The sequence below is a fragment of the Pongo abelii genome, chromosome 11 (genome assembly GCF_028885655.2).
Source record: "Pongo abelii isolate AG06213 chromosome 11, NHGRI_mPonAbe1-v2.0_pri, whole genome shotgun sequence".
Classification (NCBI taxonomy): Eukaryota; Metazoa; Chordata; class Mammalia; order Primates; family Hominidae; genus Pongo; species Pongo abelii.
The window spans coordinates 67,037,132-67,063,887 of NC_071996.2; the positions used below are offsets into that span (position 1 = coordinate 67,037,132).

The 26,756-nt window shown below is 37.3% G+C and overlaps 1 protein-coding gene across 3 annotated transcripts in view; it reads right to left on the reverse strand.

Annotated features, from left to right (window-relative positions):
* Positions 1-232: 232 nt before the first annotated feature.
* The window catches only part of GRB14 (growth factor receptor bound protein 14), a 128,024-nt gene continuing 101,500 nt past the window's right edge, over positions 233-26,756 (reverse strand). For all 3 annotated transcript variants that reach the window (XM_024243433.2, XM_054549405.2, XM_002812543.6), the window contains 8 exons: positions 16,106-16,216; positions 15,819-15,914; positions 9,645-9,725; positions 4,780-4,896; positions 4,617-4,689; positions 4,414-4,501; positions 1,849-1,942; positions 233-601 (listed from right to left, as the gene is read on the reverse strand). In XM_024243433.2, coding sequence (XP_024099201.1) covers positions 455-601; positions 1,849-1,942; positions 4,414-4,501; positions 4,617-4,689; positions 4,780-4,896; positions 9,645-9,725; positions 15,819-15,914; positions 16,106-16,216 — 807 coding nt within the window. In that variant the 3' untranslated portion in view covers positions 233-454. The remainder of the gene's footprint in view (positions 602-1,848; positions 1,943-4,413; positions 4,502-4,616; positions 4,690-4,779; positions 4,897-9,644; positions 9,726-15,818; positions 15,915-16,105; positions 16,217-26,756) is intronic.

Sequence of the window (26,756 nt, forward strand, 5' to 3'; positions counted from 1 at the left end):
GTTGTGGATAGTTTCTTTTAATTGATAAGTTATTATCATATTTCTTAACATTAAAAAATAGTATAATTGAAATTTAGTGCACGAATAATTATTTCTGACCCCCAATTTATTTCATATTTTGTGTTTCAGAATTCTGATGTTGCTATATAGTAAATAAGGGAGACAGGTTTTAAATATGCATATTTGAAGAAAATATTATAGTAATGTAAAAATCACACAAGAACACACCAAGTCATTTTTTTCTAAGTTTTAATTTTAACTAATGAATTTTAAATGATGAATGTAAAGTCAATCCAAGTCTTTGCTTATTTGCAATGCACAAACTATTTTTTTGTAACTTGCAGGTAAAATACATTCTTTTCACATGGTAACGTTTTCACCCTTATTTATGGTCTTTCATTATTTTTCTTGAGTCCTTTTTCTTCAATAGTTTAATAAGTCACTTCTGGTTTGTCTAGAGAGCAATCCTAGCACAATAATGTTTCAACTTGCAAGGAAGAACGCCCTTATTGAGTTGATAGAACTCCACCAGCTGTATTAGATCTGTAAATCTTGTGTGGCCATCATCCAGTGTGTGGAACATTTCACCGTCATCTTCTACCTGCAGAAGGAAAAGCAACAAATAAGTAAAGAGGATAAATTACACAGAAGGACAATCATATTAGATTGCAAACTATCTCCACATGCCAAAACTGCCAAGTTTATAAAACTAAAAGACAGTGAAAAGGATGTTATGGCATAACTACTTGTTTTTTTAACATCACTTGCATTTAAAAGAAATATCAGCTGATCCCCAATAAGCATTGCTACTCTACTTCATCTAGTTCTAATTCTCCCAGCATTCTGTTAGTAAAGACAGTATGAATATTTTGAATCAAGGTAAGAAATCTACAATATTCAGAGTAAAAGTAAACGAAGATTTTAATGCTCCCACTTGAGAAATTAATTTCCTTTTCTAAATGTTGTCTACTTAGCCACAAAAATGAATATTTACATAATTTTATCAGTAGATTTATTCTGAAGCAATCACATATTATGCTAATGGAATGTCATTCTGTCAGTTGTCTTTTTTTTAATCAGTGAAGTCTTCTGGTACTAAACAATTCATATTTGCTGGGGACATTGATCACAAAATAAAAGAAGTAGGGTGGATACTTTATATAGCCTTTGGATAACTCCAAAAAGAGGCAATTCAAAAGGACGCACTAGTAATTTAGCAATATTATGGAATACCTTTCCAAAAAGACTGAATCTTCATTCCCCACCATTCAGTTCCAATATACTATACACATCACATACATACACGCACACCCACACAGACACACAGCAGCAGATGCAACAGAAATCCCAAAGCAAGTTGTGTGCCACAGAGAAGCTGAATCACAGAACTTTTAAAAATGTGTTCAGAAGTCTACACCGGTTCCATAGAATCTGTTTCTAGCCATAGCCATTAAAAACAAAACAAAACAAAAAAAACATTTTTGAGAGAAGAGAGGAGAAAGGCCTTTAAAGTAATGTTTTCTAAAGAGCCGTTAGTAGAATTCAAGAGAAAGAAGCTTTAGTGCCCTTTTAACAATAGGTGGCATGGGGTCTATACAATATTGCTAAATCATATTTCATAGAAAAAGGAAAATTTAATTTTTACAATTCCTGTATTTCTTATATTAATTCAGGCTCATAAAATCATTTCTGCCAAAGTTAACTCTAGTCAAAGCACAAGCTCCAAAATTATATTTAATAAAAAGACCAAAAGAAAACCAAAGTTTCCAAAAGCTTATGCGTTAAGATCAAAAGCTTATGCATTAAGATCATTTCTAATATACGAATGTGAAATCATGAATTACTTACTGGTATAATTTGAAAGTGCTTTATTTTTTGTCCATGACTCATTGACAGTACGAAAGTTTTGGGGTTACTCTGACTATCCCGTACCAAGAAAACTCTAAAGAGAGAGAAGGAATTTCAATGTTTCTATATTTACTCATGGATTTCATAGAACTATAGCGTTAATAAATCCAAGAAGTGTATGCATAAATGTAACTGGGGACTCCTTTACTATGTATTCAATGGGTGGGATTATCCAACTTGGCAATCAATACGATATAACATAATCTGTACTATAAAGCTGTCATCAGTGCTACTGTAATTTTAATAGGCTAAATACACAACCCATTTGTCAGATTGTTTGATCACAATAAACAATACACTGTTATGTCTGCATCAACAATTGGTGCTACGTTCCCTTTGCACTGGGAAACTGGGTATTCACATGTAACTGTTTTGCCTAAAGATTAAGGCATTTGCATATTGTTATTTTACCTTCTGGGTCATGTTAAGTTTTGAAAGAAGGTAAGAATTTAGAATGATTTTTTTTTTTCTTTTGAAACAGGGTCTTGCTCTGTCGCCCAGGCTGGAGTGCTCTCGGCTCACTGCAATCTCCGCCTCCGGGGTTCAAGCAATTTTCCCACCTCAGCCTCCCAGGTAACTAGGACTACAGGCACATGCCACCATGCCCAGCTAATTTTTGCATTTTTAGCAGAGACAGGGTTTCACCATATTCGCTGGGCTGGTTTCGAACCCCAGACCTCAAGTGATCCGCCTGCCTCGGCCTCCCAGAGTGCTGGGATTACAGGCATGAGCCACCACGCCTGGCCTGAAATTTTATTTTATTATAACCCCATCTTCTATACTGGATACCCTTTCTTTTGATTCTGGTTTCAAATGTTACATACACAATAGCAAGAAAGAAATGAATATATTGTTTTAAAAAAATCTTGAAATTATTTATTAAATGTTTAAGCAAAATGCTTTAAGTAAAAAAAATCAGCCAAACAACACATACTTTAACCTTGAAGAATGCAGCAGAAAAGCCTCTATAATGTCAGGCTAGAAAACCAAGACATGGCCTCTAACGGCCTAAGAGGAAAATGCTGCCAGAAGTGGATTCTTATTTACTGGCAGTGCAATGCAAAACCAGTTTTGTATTAATTGCTGGTAAATACACTGTGTAAATGATCCCCACTGGTGAATCCAATATGAATCTCACTGTGCCTGGGCAAAGAGGCAGCCAAATTTAAAGCATCACAGATGTCTGACGAGGTTATCCATTTCATTTGCGCTGTGTGAGATTCCGACATTACATCACTGGGAAATGGGACAAAAGGGCGTTTCACTGGTAAATCAAGCTGTAATTCTCTTCCCATTCCCAAGTAGATCACCACTACCACCTAGTGGATCACTTGGTACCATCACATCTCTCCAAAAGAATACCAAAAATATTAAAAATAAGATATTATCTTTTTTTATACGATCATTTCATTCGCTTTATAAATACTGGGCTCAGAAATAAAGAAAATTACAGTCTTTCAAAACATTTTAATAATTCTTTGTGACTCATTTATTTTCTTGGTTTCATCAGATTGTAATTCTACTGATTGTTCAAATTTATATCCAAAAAGACTGCATTCCATGCAAAGAAACTTATTAAAATATCTTATTTACAGTCTGGGGAAATGCTGACTTCCTATTAATAATCTTCCATGTGAAGAAGCATTTTTATCCAAATTTCAGTATTAAATCACCTTGAAACCTTGTCATTATCTTAAGCCAACTTTTGAAGATAAAAGATCCCATCACCACTTGTTTAAATTGATAATGATTTCATTACTCATCTAAACCACAATACAACCTCCCTCATTTGTACTGCATTTGGAAAGGGAATTCAGCCAGTATTATAGAAAGTAACTGAAACACTGAGTAATTTGAGAAAAATAAAATTCTTCACATTATAAATCTTTCATAATACATTTTATATTTCTCTTTTGTATTCCATGGTACCCCACTAAAAGACAACATGAGAAACAGTTGAAAGGTACTCTATTCACAGGTCTATATTACTTTAAGATGTTAAAATTTAGAGAAAGGACAATAGGGATGTAAACAAAAAAAAAATAAGTGTTCCAAACACTTAAGAAACAGCTTTTTACTTAATACATGTTGCATCATACCTTAAAAAAATACATTTGACATAATGTTATAATATAAACCATATTTTGAAATCATATGTTCAAATCAAAATATTGACACTTAAAAACAAGTTCATTTTTCCCCATCAATTGATATCTGAGATGCTAGAATCAGCACATAATAGGTAATATTAGTGATCATTGGTTAAGAACAAGATATTCTATTCCGTTATTTGTTCATTTATGTACAAATACCAGACACACACTATGTACCAGGTATAATATAGATACTGTTAGAATACAATGACAACCTCATTTACAGAACAATGTCACTTCTGTTTTATGATAAGCCCAAATCAAGAACTCTTTGTGGTTATGGAATAAATAATTTCTGCTTATAGGAGAAATCCAATTCACAAGTACTCAAAATTAAAAATACCAAACTTACCCATCCACAAGTCCTTGCTGAATAATCAATCGCTGAGCCTCATCTCTAGAAATTTTGTGGTGAAACCATGGCTGGGACCGGTGGATAGCTAAAGAAATAGGATGGATCAATGCAAAGCTTTGTTTGAGATGACTGCAATTTCATTACATGTCCTTTCCACGTCTATCCATCTACTCAGTGGCAATGACTATGAACAGACATACCCATGTTTGTGGCAGAGCTCTGTGAAGAGGCAGTGGGGCTACCATGAGTGCCCAGGCGTAAACATCCTTTTTTCTGAGCAAGGAAGGGGAAAACAAATCTCAAGTTTTTAGGTGAAACAAACTGAAATCATAAATATTTTGAAGAATGTGAAGTTACTTGTACCCTCCAAGCGAGTCCTTCTTCAACTGCAACTGAAAGGGCTTCAGTGGGATTTTCTATAACTCTGCTTTTCTGGCCTGAGAAGTCCATTGCTACCAGGGAATTCTCTGATATACTTCTCTGGAAAAAAGAAACACATTTGAGTTATGAAAATATTCTTTGAAAGTTATCTTTCAAATAAATTGAAAGTGTTTTTCAATTTCAGTGTTTTTCTGGCAGTACATTTCCTTTCTAAAAGGTGGTACCCAAAGTGGCTAGCAGAATATTTAAAGTGAAAATACATATTCAAGATATAAAGGTGCTAAAAATATTTTTGTTAAAAAAGCTAAATGGTAATTTGTTATGGTAACTGAAGAGTTGAATAAACAGATTAAAAGCTTTTAAAGTATGCCTTTCTTCTAAAACAAACTTATCTTTTCACGTTCTCTAGTAAAATGGGAAAACTTCCATTTAGAAAGGAATAGCTCTTCCTCTGGTTAAAAAGATACATGGCTTCTGAATTGATGTCTCCATTAAGCTTTGAGATCCGTCAGCATCAATTAAATGTCAAATCCATCTACTTACGAAGCAACTAGTTTTTAAGATTCAAGATACCCCAAAGTTATAACTTAGATTGACATATATCTCTCGAGAAATAATACTCATTATTTTTAATGAGTTTTATAATGGAGCAAACTAGAATATGTATTTTAAAAGTTTATGACATCAACTTTCATCTTACTTAGAAAATAAAATTTAGTGAAAGAATAATCCTGATAATTCCATAATCTTAAAATTTCCATGATTTAACATATGAACCCATTTTCATCTTGTGAGAATACACTTGGCCACATGAGGGCTGCAAACATAAGCCTGAATAAGAACTGATAGAAGGCAACTTTAAAGAAACTTAGTTTAAACAAATGATAAAGTCATTGTTTTTGCTAATTACTTCTTGTATTTATATTCTTTGAGTTGAAAGTAAAATATGCAAAACCCGGATCTTCTTTTTCTTTCTTGTTTGGGGCTCTACTTTACAACCATCTTTTAACAAATATGCCACCCCACAACAAGTCATGAATCCTAAGAAAGACCATTGTCAAATCTCTAGTCAAGAATCCCACTCAGTTCATACAACATCAAGAAGGAATTAAAATTCTCCAAAAGAAAAAAATTAAAAACACTCATGGAAAATAACAGTTATTTTCTACTAATTAATAGAAAAGCAAAACCCAAAGTGGAGTTATAATAGTAAACTACTAGCCAGACTGCATCTGGGGCCCCCTGGCTTAAAAGCATTTTGTCTCTCTTTATGTAGATTCAGCTATACCTGGCTTGGTTGCATAGACTATAGTCAAATGTAGGCTTCAAACAAAACCTTATCCACAGATAACTATAGGACTCCTTTATCACTGCATCACATATCCCACTTTATTAGCATTTGTAATTTTCTCTTCAAACTATGCTGTAGTGGCCTACAATCTTATTACGGTTCATCTATATTTCTAAAGATCTCGCATGCGATCTTTCATTTGTTACAGGAGCCTTTATAAGTGACAGCTGCTCTTTCCACACGGGTGCTGTCTCTGTAATCTCTATTTGCTGTCACACCTTAGTTTGCCCTTCTCACCCCATGATCTTCTGTGCAGGTCTATAGACCAGTCAGATATACTTGTGCTTTGCTGACATTAATGAAAAGCATCCACCTGCCCAAACCACAGAGTAAGCTTCCTCCATCATAATAGCTTTATCCTTATAATATCTCTCCCTTTACATGCCAAGGTAGGTTCTGTAATCTCAACTCCCTGGCAACATAAAAATACCATTATATTAAGAAAAAAATAAACATAATCAGTTGTCCTATTTTTCTCCCTCTTGTATAGCAGGCCAGGAAATAAAACAAGATCCTGTGTTCCCTATTTACTTGACATACATAAGAAGACAACACTACAAATAAGGAACGTTTTCATTTGCTACATTAACTAGATTAAGGGAAAACACAGGACTATAACAAATGTTTTCTACTGAATGGCAGGTGGTAGATGAAAAATTAATAGTTTACCATTGGTGGACAAAGAAATGGAAGTAAAGCAGAGTCTGACAAACTCAAAAGGTCATTTTCAGATCAATGTCTTTCACATAGAAAAGCAATGTTGATAACATTCAGAATTGGTTATATTTCTCCAACACTTCTCCCCTTTTCTAGCTCTTCCTTCTTAGGAGATGAACAGAGAAGGCCCTAAAAAAGGGGTCCATGATTTTAATGGCATGACTTTCCTTTAAAGAAAAAAAATAGGTCTGGGTATACCCTGGATTATCCAGCCCACACTTTGAGATCACATCTACTAATTTTTAGTGAGGCTGCATATAAAATGGTTTTTCAGGAAGTTTGGCTAGGTGACAACCAGTATCATCCCATTTGAAGGATTTAGATAAACTTACAGTGCCATCATTAGCAAGAGGGCACACAATTTCTTCAGATATTTTTCTCTCATTTACTTTATACAAAGCTACAGACATCAGAAATGTAATGGTTTCTAGATGATACAACCATCACCCTCATTTTACACTGCAGGATTCCAGTGACTTGACCAAAGTCACACAGGCAGCTTATGGTAAAAGCAGTAACAGATATGTCTGTTGTAGGGTTCTTTCATGTTCCATAGAGTGGGAACTACAGTGGAGAAATTGCAGTTTAGAATGTCTATCCTCAGGTCAAAAGTGAAGCATAAAAAGAGCTTGAGTAGACTCGCCTTCCCCAACCCTCCGTCCCCTGACTCCAGCCAGGGCAATATCGATAAATGCTACTTTAAATGAATCCTTTGTTTTCCCTAAAAAGGACCAAATATATTTGGCTTCCTGAAATGTCTGCTGCTGATTGATTCTCACTTCAAAGGCTGATGGGGTGGCTGTTACATCCTTTATATAGCTAAGATGTTCATTATGGTTTGAGAATTTTTTTTCTCATTTCCTTTCTCAAAATGTATACCTGGAAAAGTTAGGAAAAGAAAGACAATAATATTGTTCCCTTAAAAATATAACTAAAGTTTTATACTGAAATATATACTAAAAACTTATATGTTAATCGCTGAAAATAGTCCCCGGATGAAAAGCAACAAAGGCTGGTAAAGAGTACTGGCATCTTTTAGGCCCCTGATTCTTCCCAAGTAATCTGGAAAAGTGAGATTTTATACAGACACCAAAGTCAACACAACTACTTCCCAAAACAGATTCTAAGTTTCCTTCATGTAAATTAATAATATTAAAGATGTAATTCTCACATACTACTGTGTCTGATTAGGACAACTCCAGACAGGATAGGTCTTTACCACACAGGCACCTGCATCCTCCAACCGCTATTCCCAAGCAAACTCACTCAAGGAGTATCTCTTCCTTTACCTGGCACTGAACAAGGAAAGCTACACTAACTAAACTGTCATCCACATCTTGATCAACAGCAGCATCACCTTCAATGGAAAAAGGCAAGGGTAATACCATACATGTATGCTGACAGTGATGAGAATAGGAAGAACTTCATCTATAACCATTTTTCCTATGATTAAGAGGACACTAAATAATTGCCTCCAAATATTTGACTGCTATTAACATGTTCATCCTAATAATTTTGGACTCTAAAAGAAATTTGGAGGAGTTTAGGAAAGGATTAATATAATAAAATTCATTATTATTTTTATATACATATGAATTGAAAGATAAGAGTAAGCTGAAAAAATGTAAAAACATTCATCTTAACATGATTGCTTTTATAAAAATTCACTGTGCTCCTTAGTTTCTTATTTTAGGGCTTAAAAGTAATACCATACAAAGATGAAAAGTTATTCTTCCATAACTTAAAGTGACATAACTACAAAATTGGAGTTCTTTTTCTATATAGTCTATCAGGTTTCATAATCAACATTATTTCATGCTTCATTCCTAGAACTGAGCATTTCATCTACTACATTACATGTGGGATAAATGCACCTTCCCTGGTCACATCCATGAAGAGCATATTTTTAACCTAAGTGAAAATGTAGATTAAAAAAATGCACATTAACTGATTTGTAACACATGTGCGTACATCTGAATTCCTAATATACCCTATCTTAAGGAGTGCAGCAAAAATAGCAGAACATAAATCTTAAGTTCAGAAATACATTTCTTATGTTAATGCACACAAAATTAAAATTAGATCCTAAAGAAGGAAAAAGATGTGTCTGTGTGTGTCTGCAAATAAATATCCAAGTTACATTTAGTATAAGTCTGAAAAGCAGTGCTAGAGTTAATGTAACACACGACCTATATTTTGGCTTGCAGTTTTTGGGTTTCCTGGAAAGCAGTCTGCTTTTAAAGGACCTGGAACTTAAAAAAATTATTGTTACAAAGCCAGAATGCAAAAGAGCTCACATGTGTACACTGTAGCTTTTAAAATTCCAAATCACTGGCATCTTTATACTAGATTGTGACAATCCCAGAATCGGTATTAAAATAAAAAATGAAACCACAATGAAAACCAATAATTAACAAAACATAATCTACAATGCCAAGGAATATATTCTATAAATTATATTTTTAAGATCTAATCTTCAAATGTTGTAATGACACAGAAAGACACATAATTCTTTCAAATATTTAACACGTTAACATATACTATTATATATTTTATTAAATACTTTATGTATAATGATATGATTTTATCACATAGATTGCAAGTAAATAAAATCCAAGAATAAAAAATTCAATGTACCATTATACTAGAATGGTGCCAAAGAGTTACTTAACCAACAGAAAATAACGTAAATTATTATAAGATACTGTTATGTAATGTAATTTAAATTAATATAATGTAAATGTAAAATAAAACACAGGCTCAAAAATTTGGTCCTTACCATAAGTGATATGCTCTGCGAACTGCAGCCACTTCTACCTTGATATGGATGCATATAATTCTGGTACAGCTGCATGCCATACTGCAGAATAAATAAATAAAACACATTCCCACCACTTTTACTACTCTGATAATTTATGAAAATCAACACTTTCATCAATTATACAATATAAATATAAAAACAATTAAAGCAAACAAGTAAAGCAACGAAAATTTTGAAAGATAAACTTTTAGTGCCCTGCAATAATACATTTAAAAAGACAACTGAAGTCTTTTACTTAGACCTACAACTTAAGGTCCAGCTCACCAGTACAGAGTTCAGGAGCTGACATTTCTACTCATTATTCTTAGCACCAAATTGTACCACAACTATCTGGAGTAGTACACTGCCATATCCTAAAAAAACTCACTTGGGAAGGGTGATGTGCTTTCTGGTACAAAGACTCCAAAAATTTCACACACATCCTAAGCAACACTGTGCAAAATTTATCGTACCTCTCTGATGAATGACTAATGATTTACTTTCCCTCTTTGGTAAATCCATAAACATGGCCCTATGTTGAAAATTATTGACAATATAGCATCCTTATATCAAAACTATTAATGCCATTATTAATTTTTTACTTCAAATTCCTGGAAAACAAAATAGTGAGGAATCAAGCTGATTTCAAATGAAAGCTTTCAAGGTACAATGTAAGTGGTAGAAGATAAGAATTTCAGTGTCTTCACTTTCAGGAGGCAGCATCATATGGATTGAGCTCGCAGGACAGAATTGGAAAACAGGTCTGGATTATAACTGGATTATTAGTTTGAAAGACAGTAAGAATGCCAACTGCCAAAACCAAACTTGTCCTGGAGGTTTCCACATCTGAATTTGGAAGCTAACCTCCTTTAGGTTTAAGCCACTTTGTTAAAAAAAAAAAAGAAGGAAAAGAAAAAGAAAACAATGGAATAAACAGCCTTTTTTCCCCTATATTCTGCAATTCTGTCCATTTCATAGAGCCATAATGAACTTAAAAGTTAGGTTTTATATAAAAGAGATTAAATAGACACCATGGAATCAAATCTTACCCGAAGGATAAATTCTATTTAACCATTCCAGCAGAGCTGTTTTTCTACTAAAGACTATTCCCTCAAAAGCAATTCTAGCACAATGGATATATTTGGTAATTAGGCAAAAAAAAAAAAAAAAAAAATCAGAGGGGGTCTAGAGGAGTCACTGTTTTCAAGAGTTTGCTTTTAACATGAATGCAAACCCACACATTTAAAATTCTCTGTGTTGACTTCTTATCCAATTATTTTCCAACTTCTAAAAATTATTTTTTAATTTAAGGTTTGATTGACATTAATGGGACCTAATGAAATTTATTTCAAATCAACTCTAAGCCTACAATAGCTTTAAAAAGAAGGCAGAGGAGCTTAATTCCTAGTCAAATTCATTTTGGAGAATATATAATAACCTCAAACCAACACTTTCACAAGAAACATGCTGCTTGGCCACCTTTTATTTATCTGCATTGAAAAGCCAGCTACCTACTAATAAGTCTATTTTCTTCAAAGATATATTGTCCCTGGTACCTGCAGTGTTAGGTAGTTGCCTCTGTGCTGCTGGAGGTCTTTAGTAGGCATTTAACTCTGGACAAGAGGTAGGGCGGGGGTCACCTTAACATTTCCCCATCCTATGGAGGGGCAGATAAGGGACCAAAATATGTTAGAGAGAACCTTGCAGAGTTCTGATTGAAGGGAAGGGAAAGAGACAACATGTAACTAGGACATTACACATGAGAAAATCTCCCATTTTCTAAGTCTCAGATATTCTATAATTCTCTATGTAATTCGAATTTATCCAAAGAGAAAAAGAGAGTCTCCATCTGATCCATATGAAGACTTTACGTATATATAAAAGAAAAGGACATAAGAACAAAACAAGTGGCCAAATTCTTGGCAGGAGGCTGTTTCTAACAAGTGGTGTGTGATGAAAAAAGAGGGCACTCCCAGTTCAGCCAAGATAATATCTCCTTGTTCATTCCCGCTAAGTACAATGGTAAACGCTGGAAATAACACAGTAGACAACAAAAGAAAACAAAGTAGGTGTTAAAGACACTTCTACCATCAGGTGAGCCCAGCTGCACCAGCCAGGGGGATCCAAGAGGAGGAGCCCCGCTGACAAGAAGTTGCCAGGGAAGCCAACTCACTCCACCATTAGAATGCCACAAGTGTGTCTGTGTTGTGAGACCTGGAGCAAGCCCTGGCTTCCTGTGATCTGGGTATTTTATAGTGTAAAAGAGATCATATCATATCTCTTTCCTGTTTGGGTTCTCACAGGTTCCAGATAAAGGGCCTCACAGATGCCTCCTTCCTTCTTCAGCCTCATCTGGAAAAGCTTTGCCATTATTGAAATGAACAGGAAACATGGATGTGGTAGGTAGAATAATGGTCCCCCAAAGATATCCACATCCTAATCTCCAGAGCCTATGTTAAGCTACATGGAAAAAGGGAATTAAGGTTGTCAATCAGCTGATTGTAAGGTGGAGTGATGATCCTGGATTATCCATGTGGGCCCAGTGTAATCACAAGGAGCCTTAATAAGTGGAAGGGAGAGGCAGAAGAGGCAGTACCAGGGAGATGGCAGTGTGAGAAATACTTGTTGTGACAGTGTTGGCTTTGAAGACGTTGAAAGGGTCCCCAGATAAGACGTCTGGGTGGATTTTAAAGGCTGCCAAAAGACAAGATAACTGGATTCTCCTCTAGAGCCTTCAGTAAGAAATGCAGCTCTGCCAACACCTTGACTTAATCCAGTAAGACTCATTTCAGGCTTCTGAACTAAAGAACAATAAATTTATGTTGCTTTAAGTCACTACCCCGGTGTTAATTTGTTACAGCAGTCATAGAAAACCAACACAATGAAGCATCTTTGAACTGGGAATCTGTGATTGAAAGATGCCTTAAGAACAGTAAGATGAGAAAAAATAGTGAGAAGGGAACATTATTCCAGGAGATAAGCCTCACTGAAATGGAAGAATTAAAGAAAGCTTTTAGTGTATTTCACCCATTTTTAGATGTGCATTTCAAAATCTAACATCTATAAATTCAACTGTATCCTATAATCTATAACATCTTATATTCACTATGGACCCAGTGATTTGTCATTGCCCGAAACCTTTGGTGGGATCAAGAAATCACCAGCATCAAACCTTGCACACGCAATATCAGTGGAACACAGCCCCATGCCATATCCTGTGGAAAATACAGGTATCTGTGACTCTGAGATGAAAATGATTCAGAAAAGCCAGGCTTAGAATAAGAAGAAGTTTTAAAGATACCTCAATTAATGTATTCTACTTATATATTTTATTTTATATTTATGTGTGTATATACTTAATGCATATATATGTATGTGTAAAATACATTTATGTCCGTATGTATATATATCTGAGTGTGTACAAACAAAAGTGATTAAATTACAAAAATCTACGTTCAAATAAGCCTAACAAAACTATCTGAATAAATAAAACAAAAATTATAAGTGATATGAAAGCATCATGTCATCATTTTATTGGCATCATTTTTTTTCCTTTTAATGCTAATAAAAATAGTGATGTCTCCTGGTAAAAACCAATGGCTTCTTAGATTAAGTGAAATGCTGATTAAAGGAAGTGGGCTTACCACCTGCTTCTGTGTTGGGTGTCAAACTTTAAGCCCAAGTTACAAAGGAGGAAGATGGGTTAACAAGGTTGAAGAACATCCTCTTTGCAACCTAGCCTGATTTCCAGTTTTGAAAAACAGAGAAAACCAAAAACCACAAGGTATTTTCTCTACCATAACTCTTGATGGAGTAGAGCCTTCCAAAGAGTACCAGCCTCTTTATCTGTAAAACTGGAGGGCTGGACAAAGTTAGTAGTTCTTATTCAGAATCCTTAAGGATGGGGCGGGGACCACATGTAAATTCAGAAAGCTTCTCAGGTGACTTTAACAGCAGAATATTTGAAAAACAAGCAAACCTCTCCTAAAGAAGTAAACCTGGTGGTTATCTGCCAAAACAGCAAAAGAATGTAAATTTCACAGTTAAACAAAAAGCTTCATTCAAATCATTTGTTAAAACTTTCTTCCAATACCACTTCACATCCACTAGAATGACCATAATTAACAAGAACAAGAACCAAAAAAAGTAAATAACAAGTATTGACAAATATGTGAAGAAATTGGAACTCTCATGCATTACTGGTAGGAATGCAAAATGGTTCAGCCCCTGTGGAAAAATATTTTGGCAATTTCTCAAAAAATTAAACATAGAATTACCATATAATAAGCAATTTCATTACAACATGTATTCCTCCAAAATTGAAAACCTGTACTCAAATACATATACACATATTCATAGCAGCACTATTCACAATAGTCCAAGGTAGAAACAACCTAAATGTCCATCAATGAAAAAATGGATAAACTGTGTTTATCCAACATATAGATATAGAGAGCTATATATACAATGGAATAGTACACAGCCATAAAAAGGAATAAAGACCTAACATATGCTTCAATGTTGGTGAACCACAAAACATTATGCTAAGTAAAAGTCAGAAACAAAAGGTCACATACTGTATGATTCCATTTATTCGAAATACCTACAATAGGTAAATCTACACAGACAGAGGCAAATTGGTGATTGCTAGGGTGTGGGAGTAACTGCTTAATGGGTATGGAGTTTGCTTTTGAGGTGATTAAAACGTTTTGGAACTGAATGCACTAAATGCCACTGAATTATTCACATTAACAATAGTTTGATTAATTTTATATTTTGTGAATTTTACCTCAATTTAAAAATTGTAAGAATACAAAATAAAACTTTCTTCTAAACCTGGTATGATAATGATTCTGATTATGACTATTCTGTCCTTCTTTACCCTGATTTCTCTTAAGTCGGATGCTAGGAAAAAGTCAACAGAGAGCAGAAGAGGTAAAAATGGCAAAGGCAGAAGAAAAAAAGTACACCTGGAAAATATACAAACTGCAAATCAATTGAAAAGTTTACTGCATCCCCTTCTTCAGGGTAAATGAAATGGGGGAACCTAAGGACTTCACAATGCTCCAGCTGCTCTGATTTTCATTTCTAACTATACTGAAAAGCTAGTTTTAGTACACGCATTGTTAATAATCTAAATCTTCCTGTGGTAAGAAAAGGATTATATATATATAATACACATATAATATGCATAATCAATATATTGGCAAATTATATTAGTTCCTAGGCATAAATTACAAAGAGTACCTTAGAAAATGTTAATGCTCTTATTTTAAACCAAAAATTTAATAATAACGATAAGTTATATATTTTGTTGGCTTCGGCAGCAGCAATACTAACTAATGTGGACGGGCACTTTCCCTGGATTGTATCTTTTCAACAACAAAATTTTGTAATTTCCTCCCTAACTGTGACTACCAAATCAGTATCTTTAAAAGGAAATAGTTGATAATTGTTATAAGTATACAGTTTAAGTTTTGCTCAATTTACTGGCAAACAGTTTTTGAAAATAAATATGCTTTCTATACATTCTGGAAGAAATCAGTTCTGCTTTTATTTCCTATGAGAGTCTACCTTTAGAATATTGTTACTCATTTCAAAATTGCTCAGCAGCAACAAATTATGCTTACAGAAGTTGTAATTTCTATTTAGCACAAGAGTAGATGTTTAAAAACTATATTCATAGTAAAACTGTACAATAATTTGAGTCATGCTTATTAAACTAGAAAGCAATTTATAAAACACAAATCGAACACAAAACAGTTACATTAAATATCTCAAGGGTGGGCAAATTTTAAAATACACTTTACCTTGGATTGTTGGCAACGTTTTAAGAATGCAGACTTAGTCATGTATAGGAGACATTTCATTTAGTTATACTGGCTATGTAATACCTTCACAAAAGTAAAAATCAGAACACTTCTACAAATGGAATACTTACTCCACACACAAAAGAGAAATGTATTAGGTTATTCCACTCTACTCCGAAAATGTTTATCATTTAGAATTTTAAAAACATACACATTTGGTGGTTATTTTTCTCCTTTCTCATGTAGCCACCCAGTGAGACTTCAGGTTCTGAAATACAGATATTTTCTAACTTTTATGGTACTCACAGCATTTAATAGAAATTCATGCCTCTGGCGAGATTACCTTAAGCAATCTAATCGCGGTCACCCAGCACGTCCTACTCTGCTCTTCTTCTGCACAGAGCATTTTCAGGTCTCGGGGCCCTCCCGCTTTGTTAGGCTAGAAGGCCACAGCACATTGTTTATCGTTAATGCATATCTTGAAGGTAACACCTGTTGAAATAAAAGCCACTAAAATTCTCCTATATATAAGAGAAAGCTGTCTCTTTTCAAAAGCAATTAAAAGAAACTCAAGCTTACCTAAAAGGCTGAGGCTTGCTTTATTCATCTATCAAAATATTAAGCGTGTACCTTAAAGCAGAATCCATAGTTAGTCGGTGCTCCATGTTTTTTTTTGCCTGCCAGCGACACATAAATATCACTATTGCCAAATTCGCTGAAAAACTGCAAATGCCGCGGTTCCTTAAAAAAAAGCATTGAGATGGATACATATTTTTGCATTATCTTTTTTGTGTGTTTATATTATATAATTTATACCTTGGGCAAAAACTTATGACCAACAGAAGTTCAGTATGATGCCACAAAAATAAAAGGAGAGAAAAAATCTAAGTTACTGTATCTTTAATTAACCAGGAGCTGGATACAATTTTATTTAATTTGAGAAGTGAAAATTTTGTTTATAATTTAACTTCCAATATAATATAAATAAGTTCCTGTTTTAAACTTCCGATTCTCTTTAACCACCGTTTCAAAGAATCTGAGAGAGAAAAAAGTTAGCAAAGATTGGGTTGTGGAAATGTATTCCTCAACCAGCTTTCAAATAATGGTAGCTCAACAAAGGGGAGAAGGTTGGTTTGAGCTTCCATAGCAGTTAAAGAAGATAAAACAGAACAAGACAATGATTCTTGCTCCATTCACACAGTCATCCCTCACATTTGTGTACAGCGGAATACACCACAGGAAGCAGCAACTACAGGAATCTCTAACTTTACAAAAGGAAAGAAAGAAAGTCTGTACAGATAGATGAGTTCAGGGAAATTAGCTGGCAGCGGAATGTTTCTGATTTTCAGCGCAAAGTGGAATCATGAACAGCTATTTCTTCTCTGGGAAATCCATGAGATTTAAAACTGGTCATGGGAAATCACTAGGTCATATTATTCTGTGATAGGTTAATAACTTGGAGAAGTGCTTAATTCTGAGGTTGAATGTATAATCAAAACTGACCAAAATGCATTTGTTCTCTAAAACCTTGCTGCTAGTAGTGTGGTCTCAGACCAGCAGCATCAGTATCACCTGGGAGCTTGTTAGAAATGCAAACTTTCAGGGCTCATCCCAGACCTCCTGAATCAGTATCTGCATTTTAACAAGATCCCAGGTGATTCATAAGCAGTAAAATTTGAGAAGCAATGGAAAAAAAAAAAAAAAAAAAAAAACACCCCACAGAAGAACACACTGAGCAAAACGTGCAACCCCATTCAAATCCGAAAACCAAAAGAATCTTTCACTGTCATTTACCGGTGTTATTCCACCTCTGATAACTGGCAGACCAAGAGTTTCTCTGTATTCACTGTTCTTAAGCATTTTAATTGAATGAATGACTGTAGTTTCTAACACCATTGAAGAATAAGAAAGGAAAGAAAATTGTTTTAAAAAGATCCAGAATAGGACCCTTGGAAAAAGGTAGGAGGAAAGAGAAAGGTACACTTATTGCCCTGGCTTTACAAATCTTATTCCTTGATAGAAACTAATTTGCTGGTAAAAATATTTGATTTCTAGTAAGATGGAATAAAACCATCCCTGTCCACTGATGCCGTAGAAGTCAATATAGTTCAGTTATTCAAACAAGAGTAAAAGGTAGCTCGAGAAACACTGGAAGGCAATAAGAGGTATGATGAGTTTTTTTCTCTTGATTTTTGTTCCACCACTGCTATAGGCTTATGGTACTATAAGGCTATGAAGTTGAACTGGCATGGTTAGCAAAATATAAGTATGTGTACATTTGTACATCTCCCCATGTGTATGGACATGGGGAGGTGGAGAGAAGGGTACTTAGAGATTTCTCTGTAAATATATTCATGACCACATCTTTAAGACTTGCAGCAGTGGTTAACTAAATTTGGAACTAAAACCAATCAAGACCTCCTCAGAGAAAAGGATAGGAAATGGTTTCTTTGCCAGGTAGAAATGCCGTATATGACATTAGGAGGTGCAGAGCAAGATGGTTGAACAGAAGGCTCTACCTATCCTCCCACAAGCAGGAACACCAAATTTAACATCTACACCAAAAAAAAAAGCACCTTCCTAAGAACCAGAATCAGATGAGCACTCCCAGTATCTGGTTTTAGAGGGGAGCCCACTACCACGAAGGGTGAGTCTCAGTCCTGGTGCATTCACCACAAGATGACTGGAGAGCCCTTAGGCCTTAAGTGAACATCAGCAGTCCCTGCAGTACTCCCTGGGGCCTTCATATCACTGAAAGAGGCACTGAAGGAGGTAGGAAAGACAGTCTTAAATTGTCAGTACCTCCCCTCCCCTGTTCCTCAGCAGGAGAAAGAATCTGTGTACTTAGGAGAGGGAGAGCACAGTAACTGTGAGACTGCATTGAACTCAGTGCTGCCCTGTCACAGTGGAAAGCAAAACCGGACTGAACTCAGCTGACACCTACCCATGGAGGGAGGATTTAGACCAGCCCTAACCAGTGGGGAACCTCCCATCCCAGCAGTTAGAACTCGAGTTCTGGCAAGCCTCCCAACTGCGGACTAAACTGCTCTGAGGCCCTAAATCGACATGAAAGGCAGTCTAGGCTGCAAGGACTGCAACTCCTAAGCAAGTCCTAGTGATGAGCTGGGATTGGAAGCCATGCACTTGGAGGGCACACAAGCTAGTGAGCAACAGCTGGGGTGGCTAAGGGAGTCCTTGCACTACCCTTCCCACAACCCCAGGCAGCACAGCTCGTGGCTCCAAAAAGAGATCCCCTCCTTCCACTTGAGGAGAGGAGAGGGAAGAGTAAAGAGGATTCTGTCTTACATCTTGGATACCAGCTTAACCACAGTAGGACAGGGCACCAGTCAGAGTTGTGAGGCCCCCATTCAGAAAGTAGCTCCCAGATGACATTGTTAGATACATCCTGAGCCAGAAGGGAATCCACTGCCTTGAAGGGAAAAACCTAGTCCTGGCAGGATCCATCACCTGCTGACTAAGAGATCTTGGGCCCTGAAGAACCAGCAGTGATATCCAGGTAGTAACCCATGGGACTTGGAAGAGACCCTAAGATAGATCCTAAGATATGCTGGCTTCAGGTGAAACCCAGCACATTTCGAGTTGTGGTGACTATGGTGAGAGATTCCTTCTGCTTGAGAAAAACAGAGGGAAAAGTAAAGGAGACTTTGTCTTGTATGTTCGATTCCAGCTCGGCCAGAGATGGGTAGAGCACCAGGATGGTTCTGAGGGGTCCCCAGTTCTGGGCCTCGGCTCTTGGATGACATTTCTGGACATGCTCTGAGTCAGAGGGGAGTCCACTACCATGAAGGGCGAGTCCCAGACCTGGTGGCATTCACCACAAGATGACTGAAGAGCCCTTGGGCCTTAGATGAACATCAGCAGTCGCTAGCAGTACTCCCTGGGGACTTGAAGTAATAGTGGCCAGGGGTGAGGCTCCTCTTCCAGTGAAAAGTGGGAGGAAGAGTGGGAAGGACTGCGTCTCATGGTTTGAGTGCCAGCTAAGCCACAGTAGAATGGAACAACAGGTAGATTTCCAAGGTTTTTTGTTTATTTGTTTGTTTTTGTTTTTTGAGACAGAGTTTCGGTCTTGTTGCCCAGGCTGGAGGGCAATGGTGTGATCTTGGCTCACTGCAACCTCCGCCTCCCAGGTTCAAGTGATTCTCTTGCCTCAGCCTCCGGAGTAGTTGGGATTACAAGCTTGTGCCACCACGCCTGGCTAATTTTTGTATTTTTAGTAGAGAAGGGGATTTGCCATGTTGGCCAGGCTGGTCTCTAACTCCTGACCTCTGGTAATCCACCCGCCTCAGCCTCCCAAAGTGCTGGGATTACAGGTGTGAGCCACCACACCTAGCTGATTTCCAAGGTTTTTGGCTATAGTTCCTGGCTCCAATATGGCATCTCTAGACCAACCCAGGGACTGGGGGAACTTGCTGCCCTGAGGGAAGAACACAAGCCTGGCAGGCTTCACTACGTGCTGACTGTAGAGACCCAGGGCTTTGAGCAAACATAGATGGTAGCCAGGTAGTGGTTCATGAAGCATTATACCACAAGGAAATACATGCACACACATAAGACCCACACACAAGAACAGTAACAAAAGAAAACTGTGTATGAGGGAAAGAAGGAAGCTATACAAGAGCAGTTGGGGGAAAATATGGGAAAAAGCCAAGTATAACTATTTTGCAGCTCCATATCTCCTATCAAGACCATTACCCAAACATCTGGTCTCCATTGTTAGCTGTTTTGAGCATTGCCATTTGTTTGCTTCATCCTCAATAAAACATATCCAGAACTAAGATCACTATTTGTCTTCTAAGAGAGTTACCTTCTAGCAAATATGCTATTCCTGTTTATTTTTATTTTCTATTTCTAAATTGCCAATTTTATCTTTAAGAACATTTTTAACTGCTTCCTCTTCTTTGACATCAATCAGCCACACAAATCTGGCCTTTTGCCATTTAATCTTGTGGCCATTCCTTTACTCTCCTCTCACTGCTTGTCCTAGGTTAGATCGCATCACTTCCACCTGGATTAATGAAATGATCATCTAATTAGCATCTGTGCCTGTAACCAATTCCCTCTCTCTCTACTTCTCTCTCTCTCTTTCCTTCCCACTCCTCCCTCTCTGCCTCCTTTGCCTTCTTCCCTTCAGTCTCTTTTTCTCTTTTTCAATCTCTCTCTCTTTGATCTTTTAAGCTCCCTGTGATGAAACTAATCTCAAGATACTCTTTTGGTAATTTCACTCCCTTGTTCAAACACTTCAATGGCTTTCTGTAGTAGGTTGAATAGTAGCCCCCCCAAAAATATGCCCATGCCCTAATACCAGGAAATTGTAAATGTAACCTTAATTCAGAAAAAGGGTCACTGAAGATATAATTAAGTTAAGGATCCTGAGATGAGATTATTCTAGATTATCCAGGTGGGCCCAAAATCCAATGACAAGTGTTGTTATAAGAGACATACAGAGAGAAAGGGAGAAGGCCATGTGAATACAAAGGCAGAGACAAGCCATGGGACATCTGAAGTCATAACTAGCCAAGACAGAAAATCCTAAGACAAATGCAAAAGATCACATAACAAGAATGGAAAAGAAGTAGTCAAATAAATAATGGATGTACATTTCTAGTATGATAAAAAGATGAGTTTGCAGATTGAATGCATGCGCTGAGAATCAAGCAAGATTTAGCAGACTATATTTCAACACACCTAGTAATATAGCAGGGAAATTACTGCACACCAAAGTTTATAAGAATGTTTGAAAAATTGCTAGAGAAAAAAGACAGTTTAACCCATAAAGAAGCAATGGTGCTGTCACTGACAACTATAGATGCATGAAAATAGAATAACAATAACCTCCCATAAAAACTCTCAAAAGAATTTTTACTTGAAAGACACCAATGCGTTGCATAAAATGTCAACACTTGTATGCCAAAGACTATATAACATAATGGACATAGACTAGACACAGAAACCAGGCAGCACTGTAGAATACACATATATGTTTAAGTGATGATGTATGTGCATATGAACTTCTGCACATGTATATCTATGTAACCATTATATGGGTAAACATAGAAGCATGTAGATAAATATATCTATTCATCCCTGATGACAGCATCATAACTTCCTCTAGGAATTTACAATTTATGTAAGGAGACAAAATAACACACACAAAATAACTAAAGAGAAGTAAAGGAACAGGAGGCAGGACTAACTTGCAGCTCCCACTCTGCGGAATAGCATGAGAAGACTCACATTGTGAACTTTTGCTCCAAGAACTACAAGAACATATAAGGAAAGCCAAGAGAATCCACAGACCTTTTGAAGGAAATGAATTGCTGCTGCAGGGCCCCCAGAAGACAGCCAAAAAACTGTGAGTACCCAAAGTGTGAAAAGGGGGATCGTCCACCCCTGAACACACACCCTCACTGGGGAACCTGAAGGTCCAGATCACAGGAGAAGGATTTGACATTACCTACAGCTGAGACAAATTTAGAGTTGAGTGAAATACAGGGTAGAAAAAGCAGCAGGAAGAGCCTGTGGGCACTCTGGGTCCCCGGGGAAGCCTTTTCTGACTGTCTCACAGGGGTGCCTGGGGAGGGCTGCCAGAGGAACTTGGAAAAGACCACAGAGAGAAGGAAAATTCCAGCTGAACTTTGTAACAATTTCAACTGACTCATTGTTTCCTAGACAGAACCTGGGGTAGGGGGTGAATCAGGAGTGCAAACACAGTACAGAAGCCTTGGCAGGCGGGGAGGTGCAAAACCTGAAATCCCTGCTTGCCTTCTCAGTTGGGAGGCCGGTTGCCTGAGGCAAGTTCTCAGCCCTGTTCACCTGCTGCCTGGAAAAATACTCAGTGCTGTTGGTGGGGCATGGAGGGAGCTAAACTGAACTTCTGGGCTGCACAGGAGCTGGGTGAGGCCTGTAACTGCCAATTTTCCACCACTTCTCTGGTAACCTGTATGATGCAGCAGAGGCAGCCATAATCCCCCTGGGAACATAACTCCATTGGCCTGAGAACCACACTTCCATCCCCGACAGCAGCCGCAGCAAGCCCTGTCCAAGGAGAGTCTGAGCTCAGACATGCCTAACCCTGGCCCGTCTGATGGTCTTTCCCTACCTGCCCTGGTAGCCAAAGACAAAGGACATAATCTTTTGTGTGCTCCAGGGCACCATCCACCACCTGATCCTCCCTGTACTACTGCAGCTGATATGCTCTTGACAGCGCCAACTCCAGGCTGCAGGCCAACCATCACAAAACTAGCACAGTAAACAAAACTACAACTAAGGACCCTCACAGAGTCCACTTCACTCCCCTGCCACCTTCACTGGAGCAGCTGCTGGTATCCATGGCTGAGAGACCTGAAGATGGTTCACATCAGAACTCTCTGCAGACACTCTCCAGTACCAGCCCAGGGCCCAGGAGCTCCACTGGGTGGCTAGATCTGAAAGAGAAATAACACTCACTGCAGTTTGGCTCTCAGGAAGCCACATCCCTAGGGGAAGAGGGAGAGCACCATATTAAGGGAGCACCCTGTGGGACAAAAGAATCTGAACGGCAGCCCTTCAGCCCCAAATCTTCTTTTTGACATAGTATACCCAAATGAGAAGGAACCAGAGAAACAATACTGGTAATATGACAAAACAAGTTATTTCATACCCCTAAAAGATGACACTAGCTCACCAGCAATGGATCCAAACCAAGAAGAAATCTCTGAATTGTCAGAAAAAGAATTCAGAAGATTGATTATTAAGCTCATCATGAAGGCACCAGAGAAAGGTGAAGTTCAACTTAGTGAAAAAAAAAAAAGCCATGATACAAGATATGAAGGGAAAAATCTTCAGTGAAATAGATAGCATGAAAAAAACCAAATACAACTTTTAGAAATAAAGAACACACTAAGAGAAATGCAAAATGCTCTGGAAAGTTTCAACAATAGAATCAAACAAGTAGAAGAAAGGACTTCAGAACTCAAAGTCAAGGCTTTCAACTTAATCCAACAAAGACAAAAATAATAATAATTTAAAAGATGAACAAAGCCTCCAAGAAGTTTCGGATTATGTTAAATGACCAAACCTAAGAAGAACTGGTGTTCCCAAGGAAGAAAAGAAATCTAAAGTTTGGAAAACATATTTGAGGGAATCATCAAAGAAAACTTCTCCGGCCTGCTAGAGATCTAGACATCCAAATACAAGAAGCTCAAAGAACACCTGGGAAATTAATCACAAAAATTATCACCTAGGGAAATAGTCATCAGGTTATCCAAAGCCAAGTCAAAGGAAAAAATCTTAAGAGCTATGAGGCAAAAGCATCAGGTAACCTATAAAAGAAAACCTACCATGGTGGCGTGCGCCTGTAATCCCAGCTACTTGAGAGGCTAAGGCAGGAGAATCACTTGAACCTGGGAGGCAGAGGTTGCAGTGAGTGGAGATCACGCCACTGCACTTCAGCCTTGCAACAGAGTGAGACTCAAAGAAAAAAAAAAAAAAGAAAGAAAACCTACCAGATTAACAGCAAATTTCTCAGCAGAAATACTACAGGCTAGAAGGGATTGGGGCCCTATCTTTAGTCTCCTTAAACAAAATAATTATCAGCCAAAAATTTTGTATCCAGCAAAACTAAGCAGTCTTTTCCAGACAAACAAATGCTGAAAAAATTCACCACTACCGAACAGGCAACCTACAAAATGGGAGAAAATTTTCACAACCTACTCATCTGACAAGGGCTAATATCCAGAATCTACAATGAACTCAAACAAATTTACAAGAAAAAAACAAACAACCCCATCAAAAAGTGGGCGAAGGACATGAACAGACACTTCTCAAAAGAAGACATTTATGCAGCCAAAAAACACATGAAAAAATGCTCACCATCACTGGCCATCAGAGAAATGCAAATCAAAACCACAATGAGATACCATCTCACACCAGTTAGAATGGCAATCATTAAAAAGTCAGGAAACAATAGGTGCTGGAGAGGATGTGGAGAAATAGGAACACTTTTACACTGTTGGTGGGACTGTAAACTAGTTCAACCCTTGTGGAAGTCAGTGTGGCGATTCCTCAGGGATCTAGAACTAGAAATTCCATTCGACCCAGCCATCCCATTACTGGGTATATACCCAAAGGACTATAAATCATGCTGCTATAAAGACACATGCACACGTATGTTTATTGCCGCATTATTCACAATAGCAAAGACTTGGAACCAACCCAAATGTCCAACAATGATAGACTGGATTAAGAAAATGTGGCACATATACACCATGGAATACTATGCAGCCATAAAAAATGATGAGTTCACGTCCTTTGTAGGGACATGGATGAAATTGGAAATCATCATTCTCAGTAAACTATCGCAAGAACAAAAAACCAAACACTGCATATTCTCACTCATAGGTGGGAACTGAACAATGAGAACACATGGACACAGGAAGGGGAACATCACACTTCGGGGACTGTTGTGGGGTGGGGGGAGGGGGGAGGGATAGCATTGGGAGATATACCTAATGCTAGATGACGAGTTGGTGGGTGCAGCGCACCAGCATGGCACATGTATACATATGTAACTTACCTGCACATTGCGCACACGTACCATAAAACCTAAAGTATAATAATAATAATAATAAAAGAAAAAAAAAAAAAAATTCGCCACTACCAAGCCAGCACTACAAGAGCTGCTAAAAGGAGCTCTAAATCTCGAAACAAATCCTCAAAATACACCAAAATAGAACCTCTTTAAAGAATAAATCTCAGCATTTTGGGATGCCAAGGTAGGTGGATCACTTGAGGGCAGAATTTTGAGACCAGCCTGGCTAACATGGTGAAACCCTGTCTCTACTAAAAATACATAAATTAGCCTGGCATGGTGGTCCTTGCCTGTAATCCCAGCTATCTGGGAGGCTGAGGCAGAAGAATCACTTGAACCCGATAGGTGGAGGTTGCGTGAGCCGAGACGGTGCCCCTGCAATCCAGTCTGGGTGACAGAGCAAGACTCCATCTGTGTTAGCCTGTTTTCATGCTGCTGATAAAGACATACTTTATCAGCATGAGACTGGGCAATTTACAAAAGAAAAAGGTTTAATGGACTCACAGTTCCTCATGGCTGGGGAGGCCTCGCAATCACAGCAGAAGGTGAAAGGCACATCTCACATGGCAGTAGACAAGAGAACTTGTGCAGGGAAACTCCCCTTTATAAAATCATCAGATCTTGTGAGACTTATTCACTATCACGAGAATAGCATGGGAATGACCTGCTCCCGTGATTCAATTATCTCCCACCGAGTCCCACACACAGCACGTGGGAATTATGACAGTACAATTCAAGATGAGATTTGGTTAGGGACACAGCCAAACCATATCACCATCTTACAAAAAAAGAATAAAGCTCACAGCTCACAAGACCTATAAAACAAAAACACGATGAAAAAAGAAACAAGGTATTCAGGCAACAAATAGCACAATGAATAGAATAGTACCTCAGTACCTCACATCTCAATACTAACATTGACTGTAAATGGCCTAAATGTTCCACTTAAAAGATACAGAATGGAAGAATAAATAAGAATTCACCAACCAAGTATCTGCCGTCTTCAAGAGACTCACATAACACATAAGGACTCACATAAACTTAAGGTAAAGGGGTGGAAAAAACATTCCATGCAAATGGACACCAAAAGAGAGCAGGAATAGCTATCGTTATATCAGACAAAACAGACTTTAAAGAAACAGCAGTTAAAAAAGACAAAGAGAGACATTATATAATGATAAAGGGAATTGTCCAGTAGGAAAAAAATCACAATCCTAAATATACCTATGCACCTAATCCTGGAGCACCCAAATTTATAAAACAAATTCTACTAGATGTAAAGAAATGAGATAGACAGCAACACAATAACAGTGGGGGATTTTAATACTCCACTAACTGCACTAGACAGGTCATTGAGACAGAAGGTCAACAAAGAAACAGTGGATTTAAACCATACCTTAAAACAAATGGACTTAACAGATATTTACAGAACATTCTACCCAACAACTGCAGAATATACATTCTATTCATCAGCACACAGAACATTCTCCAAGATAGACCATATGATACGCCACAAAACAAGTCTTAATAAATTTTTAAAAATTGAAATTATTTCAAGTACTCTCTCAGAACACAGTGTAATAAATTGGAAATCAACTCCAAAAGGAAACCTCAAAATCATGCAAATACATGGAAATTAAATTACCTGCTCCAGAATGAGTGTTAGATCAATAATGAAATCAAGATAGAAAT